This window comes from Cydia pomonella, chromosome 27 (assembly GCF_033807575.1).
Source record: "Cydia pomonella isolate Wapato2018A chromosome 27, ilCydPomo1, whole genome shotgun sequence".
Classification (NCBI taxonomy): Eukaryota; Metazoa; Arthropoda; class Insecta; order Lepidoptera; family Tortricidae; genus Cydia; species Cydia pomonella.
In genome coordinates, this window is record NC_084729.1 from 8641894 (window position 1) to 8652429 (window position 10536).

The following is a 10536-nucleotide window of genomic DNA, read 5'->3' on the forward strand; positions in this document are numbered from 1 at the left end:
GTTATTTGTCGTACATTTTGGTAATGATTTGCGAAACAAACTGATTCCACTCGCTAGTATGGGAGTCCCGTCTCTTAAAACGTAGTGATTATATGCTCTTTGTTTCATACATAATGGCATAGATTTATAACTAACCTAGATGCCTAGTCTGTACATCCCTAGTGAAGCCATTTCGAGTACGACATTATGTCGCCCTCGTGTCATCGTATCCGAACGGCCCTCGCAGTACTCAAGGTCGAGTTGGTTTGTGTACACCTCCCGGTTATAAATTAAAAAATACAAGAGAGATGGTTGTTTGTGCGGTGAATTGGTGTCACAACACATCAGTGAATAAAAACAAACCGCCTGATATAACATTTCATGCGTAAGTATCCAGTTTAATGTGATATTTTTACGTAATTGTAAATACAAAAATCCAAATTTTCGTCAGCCGCCATTACTTATAAATGTTGCCAGGTGATATGAATCTTTTTTCCTCCAAATGAGGCATGACGATTACATTGATAAAATTAATATGCTTACTTTAAGTTCCTTGTATGACTATAAAAAATATTCTTTTTTAGTTTTTCATTCTTTTATTTCAAATTATGTTTTGTCTTTTATAAAATTACAGTTTAAATTCATATTTTTATTTTGTGTGATATTCGTTTTAGATTTCCGACTGATCCGCTTCTGTCTGCGAGATGGACGGAAAAAATTAGATTAAATAGGAACGATGCAATATGGAAACCGACTAAACATAGTCGAATATGCTCTCGCCATTTTGATGAGCAAGTAAAGTAAATTTTATTTGTGGAACACAGGTGTTACAGTTAAGGTCTGTAAAAACGAAACGCAACTGTCACTGTCGCACTTATATGGAAGATTGATAGAGAGACACAAAGCGTTTCGTTGTTCGAAGCAATAGCGATTGCCACCTTGGCTAGGCCTGCAGGTACAATTACTAGTACTGACGATAAATAGTTATTTGTTTTACAAGTGGAAAAGTTGTTGTTTAACCGCTCGTGCTAATATTGCTACTCGAGCTAAATAAAGATCCAAAATGTCGAAAAATTGAATCTTGAGCGTTGCGAGGGTTTCAAGTTACGAGAGTTAAACAAATTTTGCCCCAAGTGAAACACAAAACTTTTCACCACACTAACCCGAAGAAAATATTAGTCAAATAAAATCAAACCAAATCAAATCCAAATGATCGTCATTAAATATTTATCATTTAAAATCATTATTCCAAAGTCAATTCTACCAGCTATTATCTGTGCACATTTGTAAAATAAAAAAAATAAACGTTTTTTTATTTAAACATTATTTCACAAAGTACAGAAATGCAAAGTCCTTAAAAGAAACCTTGAAAGCTTTTGCTACAAATTTAATATCTACATACACACTCCCAAATGATTGATAGCCAAGTATAAGGATGTGGTTAAAATCCATCTACTTTAAGGGGAATAAATGAACTCTGGCAACCCGTTTTTGTATATATGTGTGTGTCGCTGAGCGTAAGACACGAGCGTCGCACGCACACATCGATCGAGTTTCGGCTTCACTTTTGGCAGATTAGCTTTATGAGGAGTAACTGTCTATGTGTGATAGGTCAGTGCATAATGGCATGGCAAATCCTAAGCCTAACTTCTTAGCCATTTAGCCTGTCCAGAAGGGCGAATATTTTTTTTTTATATAAATAGTGGAAAATCATCGTAGGTTTGATGGAGGCCATATTGTAAATTGTAAAAGAAGAAGCGATGGAGTCATCAGCTTTCAAGAGCATAAAAAGTGTTTGTGCGAAGGCTGAGCCCTGTGAGAATGTGTGTATAGCAGATGAGCCCACGGTCGAGGGAGTGTCTGTGAAAGTTGAGAGTTTTATGGATGATGTGTGTTTAGTAGACGAGCCCAGGTGCGAGAGTTCATTTATAAAACCCGAGTCTTCATGCTCAGATGTGTGTGTAAAAGACGAGTCACTCGGCCAGAGCGCGGCGGCGGGGTTGTACACCGACCATGTCGTGAAAGATGAGCTCGTGCTCGGCCCCGTGCTAGTGGAGCGGCGCAGCGTCCGCCACGCACCAACAGGTCAGTTGTGGATTCTTTGATTAATCCTGTCATTTTACAACCATAGGTAAATGAATAATATATTATAACTTTTATTATAGGTGATGTTTATGGATAGAATTTTTTCAACATGGAGTATTCATAGCCAAGTAGAGTATTCTAAGTAATTAGCCAGGTCCACACAGAGCAAGCATACGCGCGAGGCAATTTCCTCACGTACTAACTGGCCAGTGTAGACGTGCCTCGACCAAGGCGGCGCGTGCGTTTTCCTAGCCCGAGCGCGCCGCCTCGGTTGAAGCAGGTCTACACTGGCCGGTTTGTGCATGAGGAAATTGCCTCACGTGTACATGCTCGCTCTGTGTGGACCCGCCTATTGTGTTAGTAATAAATACTTTATTCCTAGAAACGAGGATAGGTTACAACAGACATATTACATAATACATATTATAAAAATATAAATAAATTTAAGTCCTATTTCCGCAATTTTGAACATTTCCCAAAAAACAAAATCATGATTTTTTTTTTAGTTAACTATTGAATCTGTTCACAAATTTTACAAGAAACTGTTGAGAAATGCACCTTAAGAGGAGAACATATTCAAAGACAAAATTAAAGGGTCATTTATGAACTTGTCAACATTCTTGTCCTTGTTTATAAAATTAAAATCAGTAATTAAGTAGATGAAAAAAAAGGATAGAAACCGCAGCTCTGACATAAGAGCTAGAACAAAAGTAGCAGATATCCTCACCCACATAGATATGCAAAAATGGAGGTGGGCAGGTCACACTATAAGATGTAAGATAGAAAAATGGAGCCAAAGAATTCTCATGTGGCACCCTACAGACTGGTCAAGATCGCAAGGCCCTCAATTAATAAGATGGGAAGACGAAATTATACGTACAGTGGGACCACTCTGGACAAGGCAAGAGAGAGGAGATACTGGAAGGAGTTGGAGGAGGCCTTTGCCGACAGGCACACTGAACTAAGAGACTTCATATGACTATTCAAGACTTACTATCAAAAAGAACAATCATGTTCAGAACAAAGGGCTATATAATAAATAATAATATAATAATAATTAAATAGATGAATGAGTGTGAATATGAGTTGAATTTGCTACTAGTCTTACCTTGCAATAAAAACTTCAATGCATAGTCATTAATATGATATGCATTTGTGAGGCGGGATAGAGAGGTGCTAGAGCAAATTTGATAGTCACTATCATCTGCAAGGAACTTGAACTGCTTAGGGAGGTGAGAAGGGAATAAGCACTTTAAACTTTTGACCGCCAAAGACGTCATATGACGCGCGCAGCTACAGCCCAATATCAACCGTGGCGTGGCATTCAAAAGGTTAAAAATGAGTGACTATTCATTTATGTCTCTAAAGTGGTGCATAAGTAACCACTTAAGCTGAGAATGAAATTACATAGTGATGTAGAGGCCAAAATTATATTTAATGTAAACATTTTTATCTAACTTTTTACAGCAAAATGTCCATTTAATTGCTAGTAACTTAAAATTCCTTCACCTGCGAAGACAGGGTTCTTGCTACATATATTAAAATTCATTTAAAAATAATTTTAGAACTAACATTATAAAAAATTATAAGTGAACTTAAGACTTAATTCTAAACAACAATGTTAAAATTTCGCAAGAAATAAAAGGCTATTTTTTTTTTTTTTTTTTTATTAACTTAATTCCAACACCTCAAAATAATGTTAAGCCACCTGAACCACAGTATAAATAATAGTACTACCATACAGAAATGGCACTACCTACAAAACTGAAGTTTGACAGTGATTCATGGACGAATTATGCTGTCCCTCTGTAATATATGGCACTAACCCTTTCGGCCATTTAGGGTTGTCAAAATTCAAGTCAATATCTTATCTGTAGTCATGCACATATAGGGACGTCAAGTTGTGCCAACCCTAATAATTGCTTGGAGCAATGCTGACGAGGAGTGTCGCCCCATTGTCTGAAGGGATATAGGGAGAACTGCAAGTTGATAATAAATAAAATAAAATAAAATAGCCTTTATTTGCGACCCCTTTTTTCTGTGTTGCATGCTAAACACTTACAAGGAATTTTCAATTATAAAAACAGTTAATAAAATATTATTGTGCATGAGATTTTTTTTTATTCATTTTTTTATTTCGGGATCCCCTTGTGGGTATAGGCCTCCTCCAGTTTTTGCCATGCCTCTCGATCTTGGGCTAGATAATGCCACCCCATGCCGGCAGTTTTCTTTATGTCATCAGCCCAACGCTTGAGCAAGTTGATAATGATTACAATTTTTTTTAATCAATTTTTATAAAGAATGGGGTTTCCTCATGCAGTGAAGATGTCACCCCTGTAAAGAGATCTGCAAAATTACCTACACTACTACTACATTATTTTTAAATATAAATTGCACATCATCCTGGCCTTGTCTGATAAAGGCGATGCCAGAATGATGTTACAAATACCCATGTTAATAGACTTGCACAATGTCATATCACTCCTCAGCGCCTCGTTGCGGACACATTCCATCAAAATTTGGTGGGCATCTTCTACTTTATTACACTCTAAACCTGTCTGCACCTACTCCTGACTTTACCTGTGTACTCGTAGACAACATTTCGACACAACGATAACAACAAGTGCTGAATCAAATAAAATAATAATACCAACATGAGTACACACAGTACACACATCCTGACAGTCAGAATGGTGGGTGTACTTCATTACGCTATGTTCCCGTGGTTATTGATAAATTCTATAAAAGCCAAATTTTTGTACCTTCATATTCAATTATAATACGAGTCATTTTATTTGTGGTTTACAAGTTTTACTAATTTTATATTTTGCTTGCTATTACAATTTTGCAGGCGTTATAATTTTTCAAGTTATCGATTTCATTTTTAAGAAAAAACGCTAAGGTACAATTATTTTTATTACGTCAGGATTTAGTACCTTTAATGTTTAATCTGTTAAGTTCAAATAACTCAGTAAATCATGTCTGTACATTAAAGGTACTAAATCCTGGCGTAATAAGTTTTTAATGGAGGTATACAAATTAGGTACAAAAATATGGTGTGCTTTTCAATTATTTAGGTACACCCGCCATTCTGACTCTCACTGTCAGTGACCAAACCAGGGAACTTTGACGTGCAATTATTCTTAAGAACACATTAAAATTGAATGTTAAATATTGAGAATACATCTTAGCCATATTATGCCCTATATGTCACTGAAGATGCATGGTTCTAGCTTTAACCACCACAAAATGATAGGAGGTTAAAAATGGCCTAGATGGCTTTGAGAAAATATGGTACGGCCGGGTTGTTTTGCTCGATTTGGCGGGGAACTACCTTGCCCCCAGATTTAAGTTGTTTTAATCTGAAGGCAGTTTCAGCTTTCAACCAGCCGATAGAAGTGAAGCAGTCATGCGAGATTGTCAGTGGGAGGCCCCTTCTCAGGGACTGCTGTGTGAAGCTGGAGCGTCTTGTTGTGGACACCCTGCCCACTAGCACTCGGAGCACAGACCAGAACAGCAGGAGACAAGGCCGTGAAGCTGATGTAGAGTGTGGATACAGGAACACCACAGTTGAGAATGTTAAAGGAAACTATGATGGTAAGTGATTTACTGAATTATTAGTATTTATGTGCTATTTTTTTTCCTAATTTTACTTTCGTGATTTTTGTTTGTGGTGATAAGTTACCGTTCAGAAACACGTCAACGTTAATTATAATTAAAATATATATATACACCGGGCCGGGCCCGGGCCGAGACATCCGACACGTGATTTTCTATGACGGCTGATCGGTGATCACGTTGGTACTTTCCATAGACAACGAAGCGCCGGAAGCTCCGGTCCGGCCCCGGCCCAGTCTAGCGTGAGTCATTCTTAAAGTTGTCTCGATAGAAAACAATCACGAAAACACGTCTAATTTTCATTTATGTATTTTCCATTGTATATCATTACCCTGTGTATTACATAGCAGTATAATTTTAGTATAAAATCGCTAGTGTTATAGCCGAGGGATTTGACCTCTTTATACATTACGAGTATAATTTGTAAAACGTCAAAACCCGCGCAACTGTCTAATCTTCCATCGCAAGTTTTGCGCGGCGCGTCATATTTATTGTTCCTTTCTTTAGGCGCCCTCACGAACCAACTTATATTTTAAAATATCACAAGTTTTCTCTTCCACGCGCTGACACGCGTAGTGTGTGTAATACGGTCTTCATAATAAAATTGCAAAGCTTTTATACAATACCTTATTAAATGGCATATAGAAATGCTTCTGGGCGATGATAAATACGTTTCGGTTGATATGGTGGGAAGCGTATGGTAACAGTCGAGTTGATGCAGTAAAAAAATTGCATAGAAAGATAAAGATAATTTTTCAATCATATTACAATGCGCTTATGAACGTCAAATAAAGCTACGTATCATACTAGAGACAGTACGTCAGCACCTTCAATAGTGGATGACGAGTTGACGAGGGCGTTCAATGAAATACGATGTTCAACTCACAGTCCTTACTGGACAAAACTGATTACAAATCATAGCACACGTTACATTTCTTATCTTACGCAAACCAGTGGGTTTGACCCAGGAACTGCCACCGACGTCATCTTTTCTCGTTCTCGTCTGAAGAATGATAGACCGCATAACTTCAATTGTTCTCGATTTCTATTATTTTAACAGCGCACTCTATGACGCCTTGGCGAAACTGCGTCGAACGCCATTCAGGAGTAACGTAACACCCTAGCTTGCTCTATTTGATGAAACGCCTCTTAAAGGCTATACAGTGTGTCCCTAGCCATTGGACAAAGCCGAAATGTACATATGCATTAGGGTATTTAGAACCAGTGTACAAAATATCATAACAACCGGTGTAGCGGTTTTGACGAAATTAACAAATTACCATTTTTTACTTTGGAGCAGCCTTTGTGTTAGTAGCTCCTAAAAGAATAGTATGGAACCTTCTTCGAACTTTTTGATTATCTTTTTTATTGATCACACAGTCGGAAGCTTTATTAGCTTTATGTCATCATCATCAATTTGTTTGTTAAATTTTATTTATTAATAGCTTAAGTCTAAATGTCTTACTGTACTTATATTGTTTATCCTAAGATACTGGAATAAGCTGTGGTTACCTATAATTGGACAACCATCTACCCTTAATGTTATGTAAGCTACAGATTATTTTTTCTCTGATGTATTGTCTGTTGGTGATCCTAAATAAATAAATAAAAATCAAATATTTCGAACTGATTGTCAAAAACACTGCCAAAGATTAACACAGTATGTTTCTTTTTGTTGTCGATTATTGCAAATAACTTTTTTTTTCGAAAATTTTATTTTATTATCTTTTGTTCTAATTAAAAAAAATATTCACGTCAGAGCATTCCTGAGAAGTAACCCTACGTGGGATTTCAGGGTTTGTCCAATGGCTAAGGTCACCCTGTATAGTGCCATTTTAGATGACGCACAGATTTGTCAAATCTATCCTTTAAAAGCATGACAATACGAACCAAAACACGTGTCTTTGTAAATGAACCTATCTATACTCTGGCAAGCCAATTTTGTCAGTAGACAATGCGCCAATATTATATTGTATATTATTTGACGACCGGTTTGGCCTAGTGGGTAGTGACCCTGCCTACGAAGCTGATGGTCCCGGGTTCAAATCCTGGTAAGGGCATGTATTTGTGTGATGAGCATGGATATTTGTTCCTGAGTCATGGGTGTTTTCTATGTATTTAAGTATTTATATATTATATATATCGTTGTCTAAGTACCCTCAACACAAGCCTTATTGAGCTTACTGTGGGACTTAGTCAATTTGTGTAATAATGTCTTATATAAAAAAAAAAAAAAAAAAATATATATATATATATATATATATATATATATATATATATATATATATATATATATACGCGCGAAGGATCGTTCTCCCATACTAATCTATCGCCTTTTTCTACTGGGAAAGTTTGCTTGCCAGAATATAAAAGAAATTTTGTTCTTTATAGAATAATTATTTATGGAAAATATAGGCTTTTCATCAGAAAAGGGACCTTATGCATATAGAGCATATGGACTTTCATTGATGGAAATCCACTCTTTTCTATAAAGAATCATCAGAAGAATGCGATACTTATTTAATAATGCAAAATTAATCATTTTTATTGCAGAGCAAACTCCGCAGATGAAACCAAGTGGTAGACCTGAAATATACCAATGTGCTCACTGTAAATATGCAGCAGCTAGACAAGTATGGTTAATCAGGCATTTGAGAAAACATATTAATGCGAAACCATACATATCTGACCAGTGTAGTTATACTAGTGCCCGAAAAGGACATTTGCTAGCTCATGTAAGAAAACACACTGGCGACAAGCCTTACAAATATGACCAGTGTAGTTATGCTAGCAGGTATAAACATAGTTTGAAAGTTCATGTAAGGAGACACAGTGACGACAAGCTTTACAAATGTGACCATTGTAGTTATGCTAGCAGCCAAAAACATAATTTGATAGTTCATGTAAGAAAACACACAGGTGACAAGCCTTACAAATGTGACCAGTGTAGTTATACTAGTGCCCGAAAAGATCATTTGCTAGTTCATGTAAGAAAACACACTGGCGACAAGCCTTACAAATGTGACCAGTGTAGTTATACTAGTGGCCAAAAAAATAAGTTGATAGTTCATGTAAGAAAACACACAGGTGACAAGCCTTACATATGTGACCAGTGTAGTTATGCTAGCAGCCTTAAATATAATTTGATAGTTCATGTGAGAAAACACACTGGCGTCAAGCCTTACAAATGTAACCAGTGTAGTTATGCTAGCAGCCAAAAAAATAATTTGATAGTTCATGTAAGAAAACACACAGGTGACAAGCCTTACAAATGTGACCAGTGTAGTTATGCTAGCACCCATAAACATAATTTGATAGTTCATGTGAGAAAACACACTGGTGTCAAGCATTACAAATGTGACCAGTGTAGTTATGCTGGCTGTAGAAACTTATTGAAGCTTCATCTAAGAAAACACACTGATGACAAGCTTTACAAATGTGACCAGTGTAGTTATACTAGTGCCCAAAAAGGACATTTGATAGTTCATGTAAGAAAACACACCGGCGACAAGCCTTACAAATGTGACCAGTGTAGTTATGCTAGCGGCTATAGAAATGCATTGACGCTTCATCTAAGAAAACACACTGGTGACAAGCCTTACAAATGTGACCAGTGTAGTTATACTAGCAGTCAAAAACATAATTTGATGGCTCATGTGAGAAAACACACTGGTGTCAAGCCTTACAAATGTGACCAGTGTAGTTATGCTAGCAGGTATAAACATAGTTTGAAAGTTCATGTAAGGACTCACAGTGACGACAAGCCTTACAAATGTGACCATTGTAGTTATGCTAGCAGCCAAAAACATAATTTGATAGGTCATATGGGAAAACACACTGGTGTCAAGCCTTACAAATGTGACCAGTGTAGTTATGCTAGCAGCCGAAAACATAATTTGATAGTTCATGTAAGAAGACACACAGGTGACAAGCCTTACAAATGTGACCAGTGTAGTTATGCTAGCACCCATAAACATAATTTGATAGTTCATGTGAGAAAACACACTGGTGTCAAGCATTACAAATGTGACCAGTGTAGTTTTGCTGGCTGTAGAAAATTATTGAAGCTTCATCTAAGAAAACACACTGGTGACAAGCTTTACAAATGTGACCAGTGTAGTTATACTAGCAGCCGAAAACATAATTTGATAGTCCATGTAAGAAAACACACTGGTGACAAGCCTTACAAATGTGACTGGTGCAGTTATACTAGCAGCTATAAAGGTTCTTTCAATACCCATGTAAGAAAACACACCGGTAAAAAGCCTTGCAAAGAATCGTTTACTAGATATTGAACGACAGCGTAAAATACAATACAAATTTGCTTCCCATCAAGATTATTAAAAAAAACTGCACCTACTTAATTTTTCTGGTTTAACCCATTGGTTGACTGGCAGAGAATGCCTTAACGGATTAAGTCCGCCATTTGTACCTTCATGTATTGTGCAATAAAGATTAAATAAACAAATAAATTATTTAGTTAGACGTTAATTTTGTTAATTATTTCCACTAGTTACCACCAAGTTGTTACCAGTGGTAACTACTGGGAATTGTTTTCCCACCTTTTACCACTGGTAACTACTGGGATAAAAAATTCCCACTAGTTACCATCACCTCGGTTTGGTGGTAACTACTGGGATTTTTTTTTCCAGTAGTTACCACCAAAATTTGGTTAGCGTTCAATAGTAATAAAAACAGTTTAAATAAATAGAGAGTGCTTTAATCAATAATCAATTAAAAGTTTAATTAATTATACGTTTAATTGTGAGAGTCAGAATGGCGGGTGTACCTATATAAAAATAAATGAAAGACATACCATATTTTTGTACCTAATTTATAATATTTAGTACCTCC

The 10536-nt window shown here is 36.5% G+C and overlaps 1 protein-coding gene across 3 annotated transcripts; it reads left to right on the forward strand.

Annotated features, from left to right (window-relative positions):
* Positions 1–110: 110 nt before the first annotated feature.
* Positions 111–10167, forward strand: LOC133532595 (zinc finger protein 260-like). 3 transcript variants are annotated; one of them, XM_061871342.1, is made up of 3 exons: positions 111–2064; positions 5437–5661; positions 8236–10167. In XM_061871342.1, exons 1-3 carry the CDS (start codon positions 1740–1742, stop codon positions 9975–9977), a joined length of 2292 nt encoding a protein of 763 aa, XP_061727326.1. In that variant the 5' UTR covers positions 111–1739; the 3' UTR covers positions 9978–10167. The 3 variants fall into 3 exon arrangements, with proteins under 3 accessions (XP_061727326.1, XP_061727327.1, XP_061727328.1); XM_061871343.1 differs by having other exon boundaries at positions 5443–5661; XM_061871344.1 differs by lacking the exon at positions 8236–10167 and having other exon boundaries at positions 5454–5589.
* Positions 10168–10536: the final 369 nt, after the last annotated feature.

Excerpts from the sequence above, each read along its gene's own strand:
- LOC133532595 (XM_061871342.1), top strand. The coding sequence starts at position 1,740 with ATGGAGTCATCAGCTTTCAAGAGCATAAAAAGTGTTTGTGCGAAGGCT. Across the intron at positions 2,065-5,436 it reads CGTCCGCCACGCACCAACAG|TTTCAGCTTTCAACCAGCCG; the intron begins GTCAGTTGTGGA and ends ATCTGAAGGCAG. Across the intron at positions 5,662-8,235 it reads TGTTAAAGGAAACTATGATG|AGCAAACTCCGCAGATGAAA; the intron begins GTAAGTGATTTA and ends TTTTTATTGCAG.